We start from the raw sequence: 21,431 nt of genomic DNA, 5'->3' as shown, positions 1-21,431 counted from the left end.
GAAACTTTGTTTTGTTTACTCCCAGGGGTGCACATGGGAAAAGCAATTAACTAACTCTGAAAGAGAAAAGCAGTTGTGTGGAAGAAAGAAGGGAGGTGGCGAAAGTTGAATGATTCAGGAAGGGACATTCAGTAAGAAAGTGGGGAGCGGGTTCCATGTTCTCCTGGTTTCTAAGACTGTGGCACCAGCTGACAAATTTGAAAGAACCCTTGCCCACTCTGCGGGAATGACGCCTCCACCACCCCCGGGGCTAGCGCCCTCTCCTGGCACGTTCAGGCATCCTCGGTGCCCACCAGGGAGGCCCCAGCTCTGGGTCCTGCCCCACTACAAGCCCATTTCTCAGACTGCTACCTCTCAGTCTTCAAACCTTCCCCGAGCTGAGGTCTCTCAGTGACCCGTTTTCCCACTCTCTGTAACCCTGCTCTATCTGGGACAGCTGGTGGCGGGTGCCAAGCAGGGGTAACGCCCCCACCTTGGAGGTTTGCTTTGGTCGGCGGGCAAGACTGAGTCTGCTGCTGAGAAGAACGGGGCTCAATCTGATCTCAGATTATACTATACCTCTTGTTCCCTTCTGGACTGAGTTCTCTCTTTGCTGTGGGCTCTGCAGGAACAATTCCCGATGTTTGCAAATCCAGACACCTCACAAGCGATAATTTTGTTCGGAACAAGAGTTTTCACTACCAGGCATAAAGAAAGGCAGAAAGGTGCAGCAAGAAAGCAAGGGGAACATTTCTCGGTACCCCTCCAGAGGAGGGGACTGTGCATAGCCACACCAGGGTTTGCATTTCCCCACTTCAAGCTCCCAAGGCATGTAGGCAAAGAAGGAAAAGGGGGGAGGGGGAGGAAGGAAAAGGGAGAGAAGGAGGGAGAAAGGAAAGCAGGAAGGCAAGGAAGGAAGGAAGGGAAGGAAGGGAGGGAGGAGAGGAAGGAAAGGAGTAGGGAAGGAAAAGAATAAAGAAGGAAAGAAGAGAAACCCTGGGAGGGAGGAGGAACGCTAACTTTTCCAGCGTGAAACTGAAACCATCGACCTCTGCACGCCTCGTGCAAACTCCGGGTCTGTGAAGGCACCCAACGCAAACACAACTCCCGGGGACAGGGCTCCAGAAACCCTATCTGAAGGGAAACCGCCACTCATTGCGGGCGCAGACAGCCTGCGAGGGGTGGGGGGAGGGCGGGAGGCGAAGCGGGTCTGGTCCTCCGGCTGGCCGCGTAGGCTCCCTCCCTCAGGCCTCCAAGGTGGCCCTCGATCCTCCTCCGGCGGCTGGTGCGGGGCTGGGGCAGTCCGGCAACGTCGCCCACGGCGGCCAGCGGATTCCAAGAGGGGACGGGCGGGGCGTGCAGAGCGACCCGGGCCCAGGGCGCAGGGTGGGCTTTCTCTGGGCGGGGAAACCAGACACTTATAGGCTGCTGAGGCCGACTTTATTTTTACTGCCCAAACTGTTGGAAAGTATTTAAGCTTAAACAGAAACAGCTGTATCGCTGGCACCGGCCAACGAAACTATTTGTTACCGGGAATGACTTTTTATGATTAAGGACGCGGCCGTCGGCGGCCTCTCGCGGGCGGCCCGCGCGGGTCGGCTGGGCGATCTGGCCGTCGCCAACTCGCTGTTCGTTAAGACAGAACGGCCAGAGATGAGAATGTTCACCCAGCGCCCACCTTGTAAAGTTTGGGAGCAAGGCCAAAACCTGGAACCCCGCGTTTCCAGGGGCGGGGGCGGGGAGTGGGAGGGAAGGTGGGCTCGGAGCCGCGCCTGTCCCGCGCGCCCAGGACCGCGCCGCGCCCGCCGCCCGCCGCGCACCTAACTTTGGACCGAAGGCCAGTTTTCCGCTCTGGGCTTCCTGCCCTTTCGAGTCAGACTCCTTGGCTCGCCTTTTTTCTCTCTCTCTCTCTCTTCCCCCCTATTCTCCCACCCTATTCTTCGCCAAGGGAAATCGCTTCCAGTCAAGTTTATTACCGATGTTTTAACTAAATCGTGGGTTCCAAGGAGTGGGTGCTGTGACTTGCAGCTTGGGCGGTAAGAGAAAAGGGTCGGGGAGAGCTGGGCCCGGACTTGGGCTGTCACCGACGCCGCCCCAGCCACGGGTCACCGCGAGCTGAGCAAAAGCGTCTGTGAGTGCGTGTGTGCGCACGCAAGGTATCCGTGGCCCGGCCCTCGCCCCCGTTCCTGGACCTATCTTCGCCTGTGAGCCCCTGTCCCTCAAGCAGCACTGGACCCCGCGATGCCCCCTGCCACTTCCCGCTCGTGGTTCTCTGGCCGAGTGTCTGTTGCGCACGTCGGGAAGAGCCGTGGAAAGGAAGTGCACGGCACAGGCCCCGCAGGTCGCCCAGGTCCGCGGGGAGCGGGATGCCCCCACAGCCACTCGTCCCAACCCCAGCCAAGCTCCAGGCTCTGCCTTGGTGGTCGTCCACGCCCTCCCCCAACACACCGAGACCCCCGGCACGGGGTCGGGGCTGGCGACGCGCGGGGCCGTGGCCTGGCGGGGACGAGCAGCACGGACTGGCGGCAGGGGCAGGTGGCTGTGGACGTCGGGGACAGGTCCGGGGGCTGGAAGAAGGCGCGCGACGTCCCCCGCGGGGTCCTGGGGCGCGGGAAGGCTGGACAGGAACAGAGGGTGCCCACTGGGTCTGCGTTCGGCTTCCAAGCTAGGAGCGAGCGCTCGAGCCCAGCTCGCCTCGCAGGGCCCGGAGGGTGGCCGAGGGCAGGGCTGCGCGACAGGAGACAGAGACACAGGCACATTGATTGTTAGCGGGATGGGGCTGGCGGCGGCGGGGGAGGCCGTTGTCATGGAGACCGAGGGTCGGGTGTGCGGAAGGGGGGAGGGTGTCAAGAGGGGAGCGGGTCCGGGGCGCGAGGCCGGCTTTCGGGGTACCGGTGCGGCCCGCGGCGCCCCAGCACCTGTGCATTGTGCATTGTGCGGCGCGGGCGGCGGCTGGGGGGGAGGGGAGGGCGCGAGTCCGGGCGGTGGGGGTGGGGCGGTCGGGGTCTGCCGAGGGGGCGGGGCCTGGCTGACACCACCTCGGGGGGTCCCAGCGAGAGCCCTGGGGGACGCTGAGCACCGGAGGGACAACTTGGTGGCGGGGGAGGGGACCCCGGCGAGGACAGAGGGTGGACAGCCCCCTCGCCAGCCCCGCAGACTGACAGCGGCCGGGCCCGCCCTCCCCGCTATGTCACTTCCGGCGGCGGCCCCCACCCCCTCGCGCTCTGTCTCTGGAGTAGCCTCGGACTCCGCCCCCTGGCGATTGGAACGCGGGTCACGTAGCAACGCGGGGGAGAAAGGGAGAGGGGCGTGGCCCGGAGCTCGCCCAATCAGCGCGCAGGGGCTCAGGCCCCAGCCGCTCCGCTTTAGCAACGTCGTTAGCAACACGTGGGGCCGGAGGAAGCGCGGGGCGGGAGGGGAGGGGGGAGCGGGCGGGCGGGAGGGGGGCGGGGAGGGAGCGGGCGCGCGGGAGGGGGAGGAGAACTGACGTCAGCGGGAGAGTATTATGGTCTGTCGTGGGCTGGCTGCTGCTTTTCTGCTCCTGGAAGCGGCCAAGGGGGGAAGCGGCGAGTCAACATGGAGCTTTCAGCGGTGGGGGAGCGGGTGTTCGCGGCCGAAGCCCTCCTGAAGCGGCGCATACGGAAAGTAGGTACCTCCGTGGGCCTCGGACCGAGGCTGGCCGAGCCCTCCCCTCCCGGCCTGGGTTCCCTCCCCCTGCTGCAGCCCAGCTTCCCTTCCCCCAGGTCCCAGCAGCGGCCGCGGCCGTGGCGGCGGCGGCGGCGGCTCTGAGCCCAAGCGCTTTCCTTAGACTTGCAGCGATGCACAGATTGCATGGGTGGGGGGCGGGGTGGGGGGATGAATGCCGGTGCATGCACTTTGTGCAGCGTTTCGTGCAGGGGGTGATGCAGCGAGCGCGTGCCTTTCGCGATGGGATTTCGCGCATTCATTTGGTGCATGCATTTTTTGCATGTATTTCTTGTGTCCTCGTCATGCATTTCTCCCCTTGCACACACACATTTTCCCCTTTGCATCCGCAGGGACGCATGGAATACCTCGTGAAATGGAAGGGCTGGTCGCAGAAGTAAGTAGGTTATATGCAATTCTCAACCCCAGACTGTTGTTCGGGAGGTTTCTTTCTTCCTCTTTTTCCCTTTACATTGAAATACAACACAATGCAACAAGAAAAGTTAGAGACACACACACACACACACACACACCCGCCGCTCTTTCCCTGTTCCCGGGACTGACGCCCACTTCTTCCTGATTTCCTCTAGGTACAGCACATGGGAACCCGAAGAAAACATCCTGGATGCTCGCCTGCTCGCAGCCTTTGAGGAAAGGTACAGGCCCTTCCAAGCCTCAGACTCTGACTTAGGGACAGGGTCCAGCCTGGACTGGAGTCCCACTAGATTCTTTACTCACACACCCCCTTTCTCTTTCCTTCCTGTCTCTAGGGAACGGGAGATGGAGCTCTATGGCCCCAAAAAGCGAGGACCCAAACCCAAAACCTTCCTCCTCAAGGTGAGATGGCTGTGCCCAGTGGCGGGAAGCAATGTTGTAGTGTGAGATTTTTGGGAAGGGGGCCCTGAGGGCTTATGGACCTTTGGGGTGTCCACTCATGTTGCTTATTTATAATGTAGGAAGGAGTCCCCAGACGGGCTGTCACCAGGTCAGTGGCAGAGCCAAGGGGTGTCTTGGGGAAAGGGGCTTAGCCACACTAGGATTATGCCCACACCATCCCAAATAGACACACAGTCCAATACCAGCAAGAAGTGTGCTTGCTGCAAATGGCTGCTTCCAGACGAATTCTCTACCACTTCCCCCAGACTGCTGCCCTTAAGCCCCACCCCCACCCATATAGAAATTCCGAGGCATCAGAGGGTGAAGCAGGGAGGCCCCCGCTGGAAGAGGGGTGGGGGGGGTAGTGGGCAGGGGGCCCTGCTCTGCTTTTGACATGCCTTCTCTCCTGCAGGCCCAGGCCAAGGCAAAGGCCAAAACCTACGAGTTCCGAAGCGACTCAGCCCGGGGCATCCGGATCCCTTACCCTGGCCGCTCCCCCCAGGACCTGGCCTCTACTTCCCGAGCCCGCGAGGGCCTTCGGAACATGGGTCTGTCCCCGCCAGGAAGCAGCAGCGGCACTGGCAGCACCTGCCGGGTGGAGCCCCCGCGGGACCGGGACCGGGACCGAGAGCGGGAGCGCGAGCGCGAGCGGGACCGAGAGCGGGAGCGGGGTGCCAGCCGCACCGATGACAAACCCAGCTCACCGGGAGACAGCTCCAAGAAGCGAGGCCCCAAGCCCCGGAAGGAGCTCCTGGACCCCTCGCAGAGGCCCTTGGGAGAAGCCAGTGATGGCCTCGGAGATTACCTCAAGGGCAGGAAGCTGGACGAGGCCCCTTCCGGGGCAGGAAAGTTCCCAGCTGGCCACAGCGTGATCCAGCTGGCCCGGAGGCAGGACTCGGACCTGGCCCAGTGCGGTGTGGCCAGCCCCAGCCCGGCGGAGGCCACAGGCAAGCTGGCTGTGGACACCTTTCCGGCCAGGGTCATAAAGCACAGGGCCACCTTCCTGGAGGCCAGAGGCCAGGGCACCCTGGACCCAGGTGGCCCCCGGGTCCGGCATGGCTCAGGCACCCCTGGCTCTGTGGGGGGCTTATATCGGGACATGGGGGCCCAGGGGGGAAGGCCCTCTCTCATCGCCAGGATCCCAGTGGCCAGAATCCTGGGGGACCCAGAGGAAGAGTCCTGGAGTCCCTCTCTGACCAACCTGGAGAAGGTGGTGGTCACCGACGTGACCTCAAACTTTTTGACCGTCACCATTAAGGAAAGTAACACGGACCAAGGCTTTTTTAAAGAGAAAAGATGAATTGGTGGGTGATCCCAGGACGAGAGAGCAGGAGAGAGAGTGGGAGCGCAAACTTGGCATAACGCTTTTTATTTCTGGGTGGGAGGCGGCCTTCTGGCTGGTCCTGTCCCTAACTTCACACACCCAACCCTTTCCATTCCTCCTCCCTCCCCTCAGTTTTGGTTGGAAAGATTATCTCTAGAGTTATATTTTCTATTAGATGTAAATATGTTATTTAAGAAAAAATATCTAAATATATATATTTCAACTCTTGAAGTTGTTTTATTTAAATAAGGAGAGAGAGAGAGACTCAGTGTGGTTTAGTTGGGGCAGACGGGCTGAGTCGCCGCCCCTCAGCCACCCAGGGCACTAAGGAGGTTGGGGACCTGGGTACTGGACCTCTCTGATGGTGTCTGGAGGGACTCAGCCTACCCACTTGACCCCTCCTCCCTTTTCCCACAGCCCCTTGGCAGACCCCTGGAACCAAGGCAGGACCCGGATTTTTTCTCTCTTCCCATTGGCCCACTAGGCCAACAAAAGATTGGCTCCCCAATCAGAAAAAAAGGGGGTGGGGTCAGTGTGTTTGGCCTTTTTTTTTTTTTTTTTTAAAGATTAAGAAGTCTGTTGGCAGGCGCGGGGGGGGCAGTATTCACTTGAATAACTTTTGTGTGTGATGTTGAAGGTAAAAAGTCGCAGGTGGGTGGGGAGCAGCAGATTCCCCCCAGGACCACATCAGGAAATGCACTTTACGGGAGATAACGTGTGTGGGATACACGCCGATCCGATCGTGTGTATGTCATGTGGATAAAATCTCCCAGTTCCCTCGATTCCTTTCCTTGCTCCACAGAAAGAAAAGAAATCCAGCGAATCTGTTTACATTCCCGAAATGCCAGGATAAATTGGGAGGATTGCATGTCAGTCCCAGAGTTCGAGACAGTCGCTTTACAGGAAAAGTGTTTGGGGGTGGACTTTTTCCTTTTCGCGTCCTCTAGCCTCGCCAGAAGAGACGGTGGCCCCCACCTCCCAGGAAGAGTTGGACTAGCCTGCCTCCCTCGGGGAGGGCGGGCCGCCGGCTCTCGAATGGACGCAGGGCCAGACAGGCCCACCCTGCGGGACCCACGGAGGGAGGCGCGGCGGCGGGCGCGGCTGGGAGCGGGGGCTCCGCGCCGAGGCCTGGCCGGGAGTGCGGCGGAGCCTCGGGCCTCGGGGCTCGGCGCCGGGCAGGACTCGCATCCCCGGCGGCTCCGGCGGGCGAGGGGAAGGAGGGGCGAGGCGAGGTTTTCATCCAAGAATGCGCATCAGAAACTTTTGCTTTTTCCTCCCCCCCCCCGCCCTCTTCTTAAAAGCAAAAGCTATAATTTATAGGCCTTTTCGATTCGCGGAGTGTTCTCTATTTGAACTCGACATTCAAACTCCGCCAAAGGGGGCGGGAGGAGCCGGAGTTGAAAAGAGACGGCCGCGGCGGGGGAGGCCGTGCGCGGCGGCGGGGCCCGGGGCGCCCCCGTGTGCTCCAGGGATGCAGAACGCGCGCCCCTCTTTCGACTTGAAAGCACAAATCTGTCTCCCCCCCCACCCACACCTCCTTCTCTTCGAGGGCTGATCCTTTGGCCTCCCCGGCCTCCCCCGCCCTTGCCCACTGCTTGTCTAGGGAGGGCGTGGGGGTCCTGCGCGCGGGAGGAAGCACAGACTCGGGGCGAGCGAGGCGGGGGGCCGGGGCTGGGGGGGAGCTTCTGGATGGGAACTCCAGCCTTGTCCTCCTCCGCACTCCCCATCTCCCCGCCTCCCTCTTTCCTCCAGACTTTCTTGCCTTTAAAGAGAGGGGGTAAAAAAAAAAAAAAGAGGAAGACGGTGTACTACATGATTTTATTTGTTTTTGAGTATCAAATTGCGCCTATAAAGAGAAGCCCCTGGAATGGGGATTTTTATCTGCTCACATTTGTAAAACTGGTATTTTAGACTTTGTATAAAGAAGCGCCGTTGACCAAGTGTATCTGCTAAAATGTGGACGCTATTTTCAGATGAAGCTTCATTGAAGAGACATGTCTGTTACCCAGTGGACGGTAACTCGGGGACACGTGTCTACCTGGCTGCCGCCTTCCTTTCTCCCTTCCTCCCTTGGCTCCCATCTCCCTCCCTCGGGGCTGACTCTGACTCTTCCTTCCGACGTTCCGGGGCCAGCCGGCTTCTGCCCCTGCCTCCCCTCTGTCCGCCGTCTGTCCGTGGCCATGCGTGTGTGTCTTTTCCGCTCGCTCTTGCGACGCTGACCTGGGGGGTGGGTGGGCAGGGGCCAGGGCCGCGTGGCTGGGAGTCTGCAACCGCGCGGGATGTGCGTGTGTTGAGTTTATTTAATTCTAAGATTTGTACAAATCTAGAATCGATCCCCGCCTCAGCTCAAGAGTGAAGCTTCGGTACCTATCTTCTGCGGTCGTGAATGTCTGTATCCAATACCGCTTTCTACGTGTTTAAATATATACTTTGTAAATAGAGACATGTCTCGGTTTTATTCCTTCCCCTCCCCCCTCCCCAGGAGCAGAGGGAAGACTAGCCTGGGGAGAGAGGACCCTTTCTTCCTGTCTCATCCCACCCACCCCCACCCTTGCCCGCATCGGCCCCGAAGGATTCCTCCAGTAAAGGCCCGTCCCCAACTGGGGGAACTTTCCAACTAGGGGAGGGGGGAGAGGTGGGATCCGGAGGGAGTGGGCTATGACTCTCCTTAGCCTCCAGGGGGGAGGTCGTGGCTTTCCTCACCTACGGGCTGCAATTTTCTGGGACCCAGGCAGAACTCGGGGACACCAGGAGGATGGGCACGACCTTTAGGGTCCCCCTTTCTTCTGGCGGGGCTCCACCCCCCCGCGCGCGCCCCACCCCTAGGCCCGACGGCGCTGGTCCCCGAGGCCCGGGCGCCCCACAGATGTGCGCCCGGCGGTTCCAGGCCTGCTTTCTGGTGCTGTCGCGGGACCCGCCCCCCAGACCCACCCAGCCTCGCCAGCGCTCCCCGAAATGCAGCGCCTCGCGCCTATTGATTGAGGAATTGAATTCGCGGGTATTGCTAGGCAACTGGCTGCTCGGAGCCGGCGCAGAGCACGCTGATGTGATTAGTGAACCTGGCGCGGCCGCCGCGCAGCCCCGCGCCCCCCGCCCCCCGCCAGCCTCTCCGTCCCCGGTCTTCTTGGGGTGTAGGAGCCCCAACGCCGGGCGAGGCGCCGTCCGGGAAGAGCAGAGCGCAGGGTGGGGATAGGGGTTCTTGGCCCTCCCGGGCGAAGACTTTGCAGGGCGCTGACGTGGGGCGGCATGGGAGAGCCGCTTTCCGGACCCCAAGGCGGCCATGGCTTGTCCCAGTCCCACCCCTGTAGCCCCCCCGCAGACCGTGTCGCGCAGAGAAGCCCTGACCTAGGCGCACTCGCAGAGCGCGAAGGGAGAGGCGTGGGGACGCGTTCGCCCGCACATCTCCAGTCTTCGGCCAGCCGGCTGGGAACCCCGCCCTTGGCGGTGCTCTCCGCGCCTCTTCCCCCAGTTCTGAGAGCTGAGTGGGAGGATCGGGGAGGGAGGGAGCGACTGGCGCCGGGGCTGGGGCAGCGGGTCATGGGGCATTGAGTGCCCTTCGGACTTGAGGGGCCTGCGCCCGCAGCGGGCAGAGTCGGGGCGGGGATGGAGTGGGGTGGCCTGGCGAGGCGCGCCAGGGGCGCTCGCCCCTGAGCGGTGGCCCAGCTGCTCGATCGGGACTCCCTCAAGCGACCTCTCCTGGGTGTTTGGGCAGCGGAGAGGACTCGTGTTTAGGAAGATGAGAGGCGCCGACTCTGTCCCCTTTTCCCGGCTGGCTGGCCACCATCAACCTCGGCTTTGACCGGGAGCTCCTTGCGCGGTATCCGTTCCCTGGGCAGGTTCTCCAGGAGAGTGACCAGGAGCGGAGGCCCCCGCCCGCAGTGCCGCCTCTGTCCCAGGGCACGGTCGGCTCCTCTGGCCGACGCTGGTTGGACTGGAATCTTTATGGCTCTTTGAAGCGCGGCGGATCGAATCCATTTTTCTGTCCCTTTGATGCTTGCGACGCACCGATCCTAGGGGAGGCCCTGTGCTGTGAGCGGGAGACCCGACGGCGAGAAGGCCGGCATCCAGCGCTTTGGGGGCTCATGCTCTGACTTTCCCCTCTCACCACAAACTCCTCCAGGCCCAGAGGGGGCCTCGGATCCAGCTGGAGTCTGAGATGGGAGCTGCTCAGTGTTTGGCGGCGCTCCACGGCGCCCAGCCTTGGGGGCCTGGACACGGGGAAGAGGCTGTGGGTTGGGGCCGGGGCTTTCTTCCGGACACTTCGGAAATGGAGGCTGCCAGGGGCTTCTGGGAGCAGTCGGGGTGGGGGTCGAGCAATTCGGTTCCCCGGGGCAGCTCGGAGCCCGAGGTGGGGAATGTCCCCTGCGCGTCCGAAGAGCCAGAGGCTCGAAGTCCGCGGGCCGCGCGCGCCCTCTAGAGGCGATGGCCTGAGTCCCTCTCCGGGCGCCCACCCCCTCCGGGCCTTTCGATTCGCGGAGTGCTTGCGGCCAGGGTCTTTCTGGGTCTTGAAAGCAGCCCCGGGAAAGCCGCATCTCCCCCACCCCAAAGCACGCTACAGTGGGCCACGGTGGGCGCCCCCCCTCTGCGCCCTCCCTTGCGGAGAGGAAGGGGGTGTTCAGCCGCCGGGATCCCCGTAGCCTTGCTGAACCATCCCGCCAGGCGCCCTTGGGCTGGACCCGGCGGCGCGGGGCTGAGTCCGGGGGAGGCCGCGGGCCGGGTCGGGCCCCTTGGCAGCCCAGCCCATTCTTTCTGGGAAGGAGGTGGATTAGGCCATCAGATCAGCCGCGCAGAAACGAACAAAGGCCGGTGTGGGTCAGGGCCCCGCACCCGTCTGGCGGAGGCTCTAGAGACAGGGGCTCCCACGAAAGCCTGGCCTGCCACCGGGGGCAGCGCGGGCTCCTGCTCTGCGTGCCCACTCCTTCCCGGCCATCCCCACCCCCTTTCTGCCCTCTCAAAGGCCAGAGGCCCGCCAGGCAGGCGTCACCCCTGCCCACCTTCTCCAAAACAGAACAGGTCCAGCCTCTGCAGGGGCAGCAGAAGAAAGCAGGCCTGCAGCCTTGCCGCAAGAGTTGCACTTCCAATTCTCTGGCCTTTTCTGGAGAGTGCGTTGCATTTCTATTTGTAGTGCGAACCTCCTCCCCAAGGAAAACATCCAGGCCTTCGCCCCAACTAGCCTTTCAACTGGTGGCCAACATCCAGGTCCAACTGCTGTCTTCACTTCAAAGGGAGCTGGATTCTCCCTGGAGGATGAAATTTATGAACACATTGAGGCTGAGGGCAATGCAAACCCTGAAGGCCCAGGGAAGGCTCTAGAATAGGCAAATCAGCTCCTTATGATGAGCTAGGAGTTAGGAGTACAATAGCACCAGCGACTCCAAACCTCTGGAGGGCCACAGCGGCTCCTCTGGGGGTCTTAGAGCTGTGTCCTTCTAAAGTGTTAGCACAGGAGCGGACTCAAGGGGTTATGCAGCTTTCCAGCACAGTGTCTTTGGGGTTAACTTAAAGTCTCGCTTTCTGGGAAAGGTCTCCAAGTGAGTTTATTATGTCGGGCAGCGTCCCCGGCCTCTGCCTACTAGATGCCGGGAGCGGCAACCTTCACCCCTGCCCCCCAGTCGTGACCACCAGAATCATCTCCCGATGTGGCCCAATCGCCCTTTGTGAACTGCGGGTGTAGGGGTTCACAGTTGTAACCAACCCCACCCCTTTGCTTAGAAAAAACACTCCCCCCCCCCCACCCCCTGCACTCCAGGAAAGGGGCTAGCCCTTTCCCGAAGGCTTGGATGTTTCCATCAGTCCACATCCAGAGTATTTTGGGCAAGTGAAGAGAGATTATTGTTTCCAGGCATCCCGCGTGATGTACACCAGGCTGGCAAGTTTAAAAAAAGATTTATTGATATACTAAAAGTTAACAGAAAGTAAGACAAACCCCAACACCACTCACTAATGTCTCCCCTGCAAAATAAATTAATGTCAAAAAACAAAAAACAAACCTGCAACCTATGCCTAGTGTTAGTTTCCCAAAAATACTAGAAAGGCAACAGAATCTTTAGATATACTTGAGCAAAAATCTGGTCATCTAGGCACTACCTCGCCCCTCCTCCCACCCCCTCCCCCCAAACCACCACCGGCTTCCTGGGGGAAGCATTCTCTCTAACTGGTAGGTTCTGATTGAATATGGGGGCTGGGCTGCCATCCTGCTTCTACAAAGATCTTAAGCTTCCCGGGGCAGTAACATATTCACTTTTGTTCTCTCTTTTAAAAAAGCAAACAAACAGCCATAGTTTAAAGCAATTAGAAGTGGCATACATGAATGATTTTTTTTTTAATTAAAAAACACAAATCAAGCCAGCAATTGGCACTGGTCCAAACCTCTGCTCCTCCTTGCTTCCCCCTAATGAAACCTCTAGGCCCAGAGCCCTCTTAGTCACGTCAGGATTTTGAGTGTAACCAAACCGAGGCACACTCTTTTTGGTACCAAAAAATATATATAAAAATATGTCAAACCCTCTTAAGGACAGACTGGCCGCTTCTTCCTATCCATGACAAGCAAACAAAGACACAACACGATTAAAACACCCATTCAGTATACACTGTGATGCGGTCCATGTGGGGAACCCTGCAGAATCAACAAGGGATCTCCAATCAGACGTGACTGATGCCGCGCACACACACACACACGCGCGTGCACACACACATAGCAGCAAGTAAGAGAGCACTACTTTTATTGGTAAACATGACAATCAACTCTCCAGCGGAGGCGGTCACGCCTGCACGTGTGCACGCACACACACACACGCACACACCCTTTTAAACACAAACCACATGGAGTCACAAGCACTGAGAAAACCACACAACACAGCAAGAAGGCAAAGCGGCTGGGAGTAAGGTGTTTGCAGAGTCAACTTTGGGATTGAAGTAGCTGGTAAACAAAGGCACCACGTCGGGGTTTGGAGACCCGGCTGTTGAGAACGTCAGGTCAGTGCTGACACGCATTCGTCCAGCAGCCCACGGAAGCCCAGGGTGGCCCTAAGGGCTCAGAGCTGCTGGCGGCCCGGCTCTGCAGCCTCTAAGGAAGCCCAGGGCCTGGCAGAAAGGGAGTCTCAGAGCCTGGAGGCCATCAGCCCCTCTGAGGGGAAGGCAGCCCAGAGGAGCCCCTCTATTCACAGCCAGGGAACATCGGGGTGTCTGGGGACTGGAGGGGAAGCTGGTGTCAGTGGCCCATGGGATCCCTTTCTTCCAGACTGTGCAGTGAGCTGCAGTCTCTTCCCCCCGCCTCCTGGGGTGGGGGGGAGCGTGGAGGTGGCAATTCTCCCCTTTGCTGCCCACTTTCCAGTTCTAGCCTGGTTGTCTGGGATGCCGAGCCCTCAGATCTGCCAAGATGGGCGCCACTCCCGCCGCAGCCCAGCACGGCTACCACACAGGTGACCCAGAAGCCACATGTGGATACCCCTTAGCAAGGTCCTGGACACGGGTCTGTCCCCAAAGGCACACGGTTGAAACTGATTCAGACACACAAAAGCCATCTCTATTTGGCGCGGAGGGTGAGGGACGAGGGAGCTGGAGGTCTGGCAGGCCCACCCCTCAGAAAGCAGAGCCCCCCGCGTGAGCCTGGGCTCCCCCATGATCAAGGCAACAGGACAGAGTGCCCACATGGGCTGGCTGGCTTCCACCAACCACTGAGGCAGAAAAGGACCCTGCACCTCCACTTTTCTTTTGGCATCACAAAGACCTGGTGACCCCACTCCCTGACCCACCTCTCTGCCACGAGCCGTCCCAGGCAGCTCCCAGACTCGGCCCGTCTGGGGGCAGGCAGATCGGGCCTCTCAGATTGTGACCCCCTTCCAAAGGATTCAGGGACACGGCTTCGCAGCCGGGAAGGAGCTTGTGGAACCCCCAAAGGTGGGAGGGATTGTCAGGGAGAGGAGGTGCCCGTGGGCCGCGGCAGAGGTGGGTGCGGTGGGAGCGGAGCCGGACAGGTCTGACGCCGGAAGCCTGCGGGCCACGGGAGGGTGGGCCTAACTCCGGCGACTGCCCACACTCCCACCTTCCAGGGGCTCCTGGGGGCAGTTTGTGGGGCCACGGCTGTCCCTGCACAGAACAGCACCAACAGCAGAAAGGAGGGCAGCCAAAGTGACGCCCTTCCGCTTCTGCTCCCCCGGAAACGGGGAGGCTCTAGTGAAACAGCTCTGGGACCAGCCCCCTCCCAGTTCGTGCTGACTTCGGGCCAACATTAATGTGAGCCAGGGTTCCCGAGCACCCCAACAGCAAGCACCTGCCCTACATTCAGGCCGCAGCCTTGAGCTGTTGGCATGGGGCAGGGACAGGGAGACGGACAGGTGCCCTGGTCCTTGCCAGTCGGGCACCACTCTGAAGGGGAGTCCCGACTGGCGAGGTCCCTTAGCAGCCCCCTAGTTGAGCCCTGGAGCAGTCCCTCAAGGCCTTGCCCCCACCCCAGTCCACGTTCCTTCCCCGCCACTGGGCAGGAACTACCGAGCTGGATCCGTCCTCTAACAGCTGTGTCCCCCAGATACGCGGAGGAAAGCTGAGCCCCCAGCCCGCCGTCACAGGCAGGGCAGTTCAAACAGCACACAGGGGACGGCCTTGAGGAACGTTCGGCCAGAGACACGGGAAGGCAGACTTCCTGAGACACGTGGGAAGTGAAGCAAAGGCCCAGAGGTAGGAACGAGGGCAAGGCATCAAGGTACTGCCCTGCCTGAAATCACAGGCAGGGCCAGAGCAAGTCCCCTCCCAGCCTGCCCCGGAAGGAGGCCACCCGGACCCCAGAAAGGGCTGGGGGGTGCAGGGCAGTTATCAAAGCAAAACCAGAGGCCAGAGAAGGGCAGGCAAGAGCCGGGCCGCCACAGGGCATCAGTAATGTCTCAGGTTGAAGAAGCCCACGCTGGTGGGGGACTCCTTCACCGTGACCGTGATGAGGTTGGCAGTGACATCGGTGACAAAGACGTGCTCAATGAGGCTGCGGGTGGGCTTCCAGTCCTGGCTGGTCTGGACAGACACAGACGGGTTCTGTGCGGCGCCGGGCGGTGAGGCCGAGCCGGGCTCTGAGTCGGAGCTGCTCTCCTCCCCGGCGCTCGGCTCTCCGGGCAAGGCTGTCTTGCGTGCTTCCCCGGGGGCCGTGTGGCCCTCCTGACCGCTGGCGGCCGCGCTGCCCCTGACACAGTCCCTCTTGCCCGCAGAGGAGGGCAGAGCCACCCCCCTGGAAGGCAGCTTCTCGCTCTTGCTGCTGTCGGAGGGCATGGTGGCCCCACTCCCCCCCGCGGGGCCGCCCCCGGCGCTCTTCCCCGCAGCCGGGCAGGGGACGCCCTTGCTGGCCACGGCATGGCGGGCAACCATGCCCACCCCCGCTGTGCCGTTCTTGACACTCTGTAAGTCCAAGACCTGGAGGCTCAGCTCCTGGGTGGGTGCAGGCTGGGGGCCCAGGCACCCGGCAGGGCCCTTGCTGCTACTGTGGACATAGGGGGGCCCCCCTGCACCCCCCCCTTTCTGCTCCACAGCCCCACTGCTGGGGGCCTTTGGGACTTTGCTTCCTGGGGAGCTGATCCCCAGCTCCCCCTTCTGCGTCCTCACCTTGAGGTCCAGCCCGAGGCCGCACTTGCCAGCGGTCTGGGCCTTGAGGGCCAGTCTGCTGGCGGCCTGGGCCTGGCTCTGGCTCATTCGGTTCATGTAGTGCACGATGGAGCTCTGCCAGCTGATGCCGCCCCGGCTGGGGCTGCCAGCCATGCCCTTCATCAGGCTGGCCAGGTTCTCCGGGGTGGCCATGGCACTGGGGCCACCGCAGGCCTCCTTGGCGTGGGCCTTCAGAGCGGCCAGGCCTGCCACGGGGGCGCTAAGCGGAGGGGGCAGCTTGCTGGCCGGCGCCCCCAGGTCCTTCCGGGCGGTCTTCAGCACCTTGGCCAGGCTCACGGGTCTCCGGGCCGCCTTCTGCTCCGGGGGCAGGGGCTTGCGGCCTCGCTTCTTCCGGATGGGGTCCTTCAATTCGGGTTTGGCCACCAAGATCTGGGCCTTCTTCTGAGGCACCGGGTGGGTCTCGCGGCCCCGGGGACCCCGCTTGGCGTCTAAGTCACTGTCGTCCTCTTCATCAGAGGAGGTGGAGGAAGACGTGGAGGAAGAAGAGGAGCTGCTGGATTTGGAGGGCGCGTCGGGTTCCTGCAAAGACAGAGCACAGGTGTCACCGGCTGGAAGGCCGGGCCCCCAGGACACCTCAAAGCTGACACTCCAGTGGCTGCCACCCCAGAGGAGCAGCCAGGAGGGAGCGACGACGCACCAGCTTGTCCAGAAGAGATCGGAAAAGTCCTTCTGAGATTCCATGAGATGCAGTTAAAAGCAGAACGAGCAGAACAAAGAACAGGTGGTTTGTCAAATCAGAGCAGAGCAACGAAGCAAAGAGCATGCGTGGTCACGTCCCGGGCACTACGGCCTTGAAGGGGGGACGCCGGTTTGGCTCCAGGCTCCCTAGCAGACAACTTGGAAAGGGAAGCGCAGAGCTTACGAGGCGGGCCAAGTAGTGCGTGTAAGCGCGCTCCGTAATCTGAAGCAAGGGGACATCCTGCTCCAATCCTCCCACTTCCAAATCGGACCCCTTCAGAACATTCCAGCACACAGGGGAACAAACTGCTGCCCTCCTGACTTCTGGGCGTCAGGGCACCCTGTGTCTCACTGGGCTGGCATTTCCAAGGGCACACTTTAGGGAAACGGAGCCAACACCGGCTGCCTGCTGTGAAGCTCGCGGGCCCTCAGCTGGGCACGATCCAATCCAACCCGGAGCCTCCGAGCCTCCCTGCCCAGCCAGGCCCACGGCCTCTATGCCGCTTCCGTGGTCCCCAGCTGGTCCCTCTAGCTGATGAGAGCCCGAGGGCACAGGGCCCCCCGGCTCCCACTGTCCTACTTGAAAGGAAGATTGTGAAGAGCAGGCCAGTGCGGACCAGCCATCAAACCTTAAAGCGAGGTTTTCACAGCCTCCCAGAAGGGCGGTTTCTGTAAGTGACTGAGCTCTTGGCTACACTGTGTGGGTTCGGGATCCTGGGGCAGCGCCCTTGAGAAAGGAATCCTAGGCACATCCCAGACTGGGGCTGTGACCCTTCTCCCCATCCTGCCTCTGAACTGCTGAAGGGAGGGCATTGCCCCGGACCCCCAAGCGTGCGTCCCTGTGGGCTGCCCTGGTTAGTCTACTCAGTGAACCTTTGAGCACCTACTGTGTGCATGCGTCCTGATCTTTTCTGTTCCCCCAAGAAAGTGGTCGGCAGCCAAGTCTGACCCTGCCACCCACTAGAAAGGAGTGCAGAAGGGACATCAAATGAACAAGAAACCAGCTCTGGAGGGGACCAGCCCTCCTGGCCGCAGGGGCCTGCTGTTGCCCCCTGCTGGCCGAGGCGTAGAGCCACCAGCAAGGAAGGAGGCAGAAGGCCCGGGTCTTCTGAGCCAGGGACTGACCTCTGTGGAGGAGCCAGCGCGATCCTCATTCCCCAGAGCCCTCAACCCTCCTGCCCCTGCCTTCCACTCTGTGCAGAGGGGCGCGAAGAGGTCAGCGGCCACCCACCTTGAGCTTGGAGTGGCGGCTACAGGACATCACCGTGTGCTTCCTCGGCCGGCCCCTGGGCCGCTTGCCTCTCTTCCGGTTCTGCACCTCCTTCTCGTGTTCCCTTAAGACAATCACCAGTCAAGGTGCGAGAAGCCCTGTGCACACACCCTCTCCCACCACACGGGAACCCCAGGCCGCCAAACACCGCCCCTCAACACTCCGGGCCTGCGGTGGCTTATCATCAGTCCCACTGCAGAAGAGCACGCCATTCATGAACATACCCAAGGCAGACGTCTAGACCCTCCTCTTTCCAATACGGTATTAGTTTTTTACCTATTGGTTTTATTGCATTTGGGTAAAAATGAGTGAAAGAAATTTCAGCAAAGCCGGGAAAGGAACAATTCTCCAGTTTTCCCAGACTCCTCTTCAGACAGCCCTGCGCTAATCCCGGCCACTTTCCATGGGGAGAATGTTTCGTGGAACTTCTAGAATGCAGCCCACTAGAAGGAGCCTTCGTTGTCCCATGGTCCAACCCCAGCGCTCCAAACAAGAGTCGCGGGCTGGCAGACAAGGACCACCGGCCCCAGCCTCTGCCTCTCCAGTCTACGAGCACTGGTCAGGGGATCTGAGGGCTCTGGTCCCACCCTGCACTCTGGTCTTCCCAGAGCCAGTGCCCTTGGCTCACTCCCGGCTTCCTTTTCCTAACACCTCTTTGTTCCTAGACTGTGCCCTTGACAGATGCGCTGGACGTGCCCGATCCCGAAGTGGCTGGGGCTCAAAGCCCGCACACCCTTAATCAGCTCCCAGAACTCGGGGTCATGAAGCCAAGAAAGCTGCCTCCAGCCCGACCCCCAGAGAAAGCTTGTATTGCAAGCCACCCCTGGGGAAGAGGCTGATCCGGAGATGCTTCCCAGTAATTAAAAGGGGCAACTGTCATCTTGTTGGGGCCTGGAAGGCTATCTCTTAAAGAATCCAATTAGTACAACCAGACAAAGCTCACACTCTCCGAAGCAGCCCCCAACCTGTCTCCCAGAAGGGTGGGGGCATCCCCTGGGTCTCCTCTGCTGACACATTAACTGGCACCTGCAGATTTTGAATCTCAGACCTGCCCTTACGAACGCCACCCCCCCCCACCAAGTACGGGACTGCCAGCTCCTAGTTTTGGGGGGGGCTGTCGCCTGGGTGCATAGGGGGAGACACCCGCCTTCCCAGATTTCTCTTCCCCATGATCCTCAGATCACCCCATGCTTGTTTTCAACTCTCGCACCTCCTGGCTATTTCACCCTAGTTCTTGTCTGCTGTGCAATAACCTAAAAGGACACACACTCTCTCAGCAGTTAGGGGGCTGTCTTGCAGAGAAACGGACCAGCTCCCACCACCCCTCCCCTGCCCAGGCTTACAAGACCCGAATTATGAATTCAACAGCGGACAAATTACTGATAAGCTTTTCCAGAGCTATGGAGGCAAGCGTACTCTGGCCTCGTCTCTCCTAACTCTGCTCAAAGCCCATCTTTACTTGCTTCCCACTGCAAGGCCTCTTGGAGAAGACCCCGCTACAGTGGGGGTAAAAAGCGGACCAGAGAACAAGCTGGCCAGATTGACCCCAGGTGGGAAAGCTGCTGAGCAACTCATTTATCTGCGTCTATCAGTAGGGCAACCCCCTACTGATAAAGTCACTCCCCACCCCCCGCAGTGTGCTTAGGGACATCGCTTCCCGGACCCTCCTGCCAGGAGGCTGGCCCCTCCATCACCTGCCCCTCGTCTCCCTTTTGCCTATCTCAAGGACGTCTCTCTTAACCCAACTCTATATAAAAATAGAGATGATATCTAAAATCACAGAAGCAAGTTTGTCCCCTGGGACTTGCAAGAGTGGTCCACACCCCCCCCCCATACCACCTGTTTTGCAGTCTAAAGAAAAATAAATGTGTCGCTTCCGGTACAGAACCCACTAACTTTCTGCTGTGCTGCTTCAGCTCCCTCTCTGGGCCTTCTCTTGCTCCATGGCACCCTCAGGGAGCACTGGGCAGCCAGACCACTATTTTTATGGCAAACCTGCCATCCTAGTTCTTATTAGTGCTGTTGGCAAATGACTCAACAGAAAAGACCAACAAGAGAAGCCAGAACTTTTCAGGAAGGAACCGAGAAGGTTCATTTTTGCAAGTCTGGCTGTCAGAAGGACCCAGAGCAGCACTAAAACCGTGACTTCTGAGATCTGGACACGGTGCTGGCCCGCCAAGGGAAGGCCGGGGAGGGGCTCATCTGGGACTTCAAAGCTGGGCCCACCTCCACCGACAGCCCCAGCACGGAGGCCCTCAGACCACAGCCCAAGCCCAGGACCCCTAGAAGGCCCGCTCGGCCCTGAACCACAACAGGACAGGCCACGGTCTCCCCAACATTCTCCCCCTTCCCACACGTGCTGTTAACTTTCTCACTTCTTCTGGAAGGCCAGGAGCAGCCTTGGGTCCAGGATATTTTCCTCTGGCTCCCAGCTGTTGTGTCTGGAAAAGCAAAACGCAAGGCGTCAAGAAACACCAGGCCGGGAAAGGCCACTTCAGAAACCAGCTGGAGTGGGGCCGCCCCCTCGCCCTCCAATCCCTGCTGATGGCAAGGGCACCGGGGTGCTGCGGCAGAGTCCCCCTAAATCCCACCCGTGCCTAGGATGAGTTCCTGGAGACTGGGGGCCTTAAGGCCAATACCTCAGCCCCAAACTCCAAGGGAAACCACCACTTCAATCCTCAATTAACTAACGTTCGGCCTCAGGAAAACTCCACAGTCTCCCCCTGGGAGGAAAACAAATCCCAATAAAATGGGAAGTTGCCGGGAGGGAAGCCCCCAAAGCCTGGCCCGGATCCAGCGAGGGAAGGGAAGGCTGCTCCAGGATGCAGGAAGGGGCAGGCCGAGGGGCACAGAAGCGCTGCCCAAAGATTCAGAACAATGTGGCTGGCGCCCAAGCGAGCGCGGGCCAGGGCACCCGGAGGGGAAAGCAAAGAAAGAAAAGTGGGGTCCGGGAAGAAAGGGGAAACGGGTGTGCCCGAGGGGCTGTAAACAGAGCCCCTTCCGGGGATGCCAAGTCCCCTTCCTTACTTTAAAAGCGGGGGGTGGGGGGGAAGGAGCCCTTACATCCATCAATAGGAAGCTCAGGTTACAGTGGGGAAAATATGGACGGGAGAAGGGGGGTTCACGTCCCGCGGGGAGGGCTGAGGCGGGCTGGGGGCGCAGGCAACAAATGGGCGCGGGCGGAGCGCGCGGCGCGGGAGGGAAGCGGGCCGGGGCGCGGGGCCCGAGGGGCTTCCGGGGGAGGCCGCCCAGCCCCGCGCCCCGCGGGCCCGTAAACAAAGGGCGGCCCCGCGCAGGACTGCGCGCCCCCTTCCCGCCGAGCCCGCAGGGACCCCGCGAACTTCCCGCCCAGCGCGCGGACGCCCCCGCCCCCCGGGGCCGAGGTGGCGCGGGCGGGAAGGCGCGCGCCGCGTTGTCGGGGACTCACTTGGAGGACCAGCCGCGCCACTTGACCAGGTACTCCAGCTTGCCCTGCAGGGAGAGAAGAGGCGCGTGAGCCGGGGCCGGCGGGCGCGGGGCGGGCGCGGGCCGGGCCGCACGCACCTTGCGGAGCCGCTTGCTCAGGATGCACTCGGCGGCGAAGACCTGCTCGCCCACGCTGCTCAGCTCCTCCATGCTGCCGCGCGCGCCCGCCCCGACCGCGGCGCCCGCCGCTCCCCGCTCCCCGCACAGCCGCCGCCGCCGCCGCCGCCACCGCCGCCGCCGCGCGCCCCGCCGGCCGCACACAAAGCACCGCCCCCGCCCCGCGCAGGGCCCGCCCCGCGCACGCGCACCGCCGCCGCGCCCCCGCGCCGCGCCCGGCCCGCGCCCGCCCCCGCGGGCCGACCCGGTCAGGCGCCGGCCAATGGGCGCGCGGGGGCGGGCGCGGGGCGGGGCGCGCATTGTTCGCGGCGGGCTCGGCCTCGCGCCCGGGGTTGGGGTCCCGCGCGCGCGGGGGCCGGGCCGGGGGCGCGGGCGGGTCCCTCGCGAGCAGGA

At 61.3% G+C, this 21,431-nt stretch overlaps 2 protein-coding genes across 2 annotated transcripts; one reads left to right on the top strand and one right to left on the bottom strand.

The window, feature by feature from the left end:
- The first annotated feature begins 3,465 nt into the window (after positions 1 to 3,465).
- CBX8 (chromobox 8) lies at positions 3,466 to 6,094 on the top strand. Its single transcript, XM_036078875.2, has 5 exons — positions 3,466 to 3,624; positions 4,017 to 4,060; positions 4,254 to 4,319; positions 4,434 to 4,500; positions 4,952 to 6,094. Exons 1-5 carry the CDS (start codon positions 3,556 to 3,558, stop codon positions 5,837 to 5,839), a joined length of 1,134 nt encoding a protein of 377 aa, XP_035934768.1. The 5' UTR covers positions 3,466 to 3,555; the 3' UTR covers positions 5,840 to 6,094.
- Positions 6,095 to 11,733: 5,639 nt separating this feature from the next.
- On the bottom strand, positions 11,734 to 21,089 carry CBX2 (chromobox 2). The gene is made up of 5 exons (XM_036078874.2): positions 21,000 to 21,089; positions 20,884 to 20,927; positions 19,832 to 19,897; positions 17,418 to 17,520; positions 11,734 to 16,027 (listed from the first exon to the last, which is right to left on the bottom strand). The coding sequence occupies exons 1-5, from the start codon at positions 21,069 to 21,071 to the stop codon at positions 14,732 to 14,734; spliced, it is 1,581 nt and encodes a 526-aa protein (XP_035934767.1). The 5' UTR covers positions 21,072 to 21,089; the 3' UTR covers positions 11,734 to 14,731.
- Between the last annotated feature and the right edge of the window lie 342 nt (positions 21,090 to 21,431).

Source organism: Halichoerus grypus, chromosome 2 (genome assembly GCF_964656455.1).
Source record: "Halichoerus grypus chromosome 2, mHalGry1.hap1.1, whole genome shotgun sequence".
NCBI classification, from domain to species: domain Eukaryota; kingdom Metazoa; phylum Chordata; class Mammalia; order Carnivora; family Phocidae; genus Halichoerus; species Halichoerus grypus.
This window is presented reverse-complemented; position numbering and strand designations above follow the sequence as displayed.

What these genes read in the sequence shown, in the direction of transcription:
- CBX2 (XM_036078874.2), bottom strand. Translation starts at nt 21,071, where the DNA reads ATGGAGGAGCTGAGCAGCGTGGGCGAGCAGGTCTTCGCCGCCGAGTGC. An exon ending in TGAGCAAGCGGCTCCGCAAG is followed by an intron (nt 20,928 to 20,999) that starts GTGCGTGCGGCC and finishes CTCTCCCTGCAG; the next exon opens with GGCAAGCTGGAGTACCTGGT. An exon ending in TGGCGCGGCTGGTCCTCCAA is followed by an intron (nt 19,898 to 20,883) that starts GTGAGTCCCCGA and finishes TTGCTTTTCCAG; the next exon opens with ACACAACAGCTGGGAGCCAG.
- CBX8 (XM_036078875.2), top strand. Translation starts at nt 3,556, where the DNA reads ATGGAGCTTTCAGCGGTGGGGGAGCGGGTGTTCGCGGCCGAAGCCCTC. An exon ending in TGGAAGGGCTGGTCGCAGAA is followed by an intron (nt 4,061 to 4,253) that starts GTAAGTAGGTTA and finishes GATTTCCTCTAG; the next exon opens with GTACAGCACATGGGAACCCG. An exon ending in CTCGCAGCCTTTGAGGAAAG is followed by an intron (nt 4,320 to 4,433) that starts GTACAGGCCCTT and finishes TCCTGTCTCTAG; the next exon opens with GGAACGGGAGATGGAGCTCT.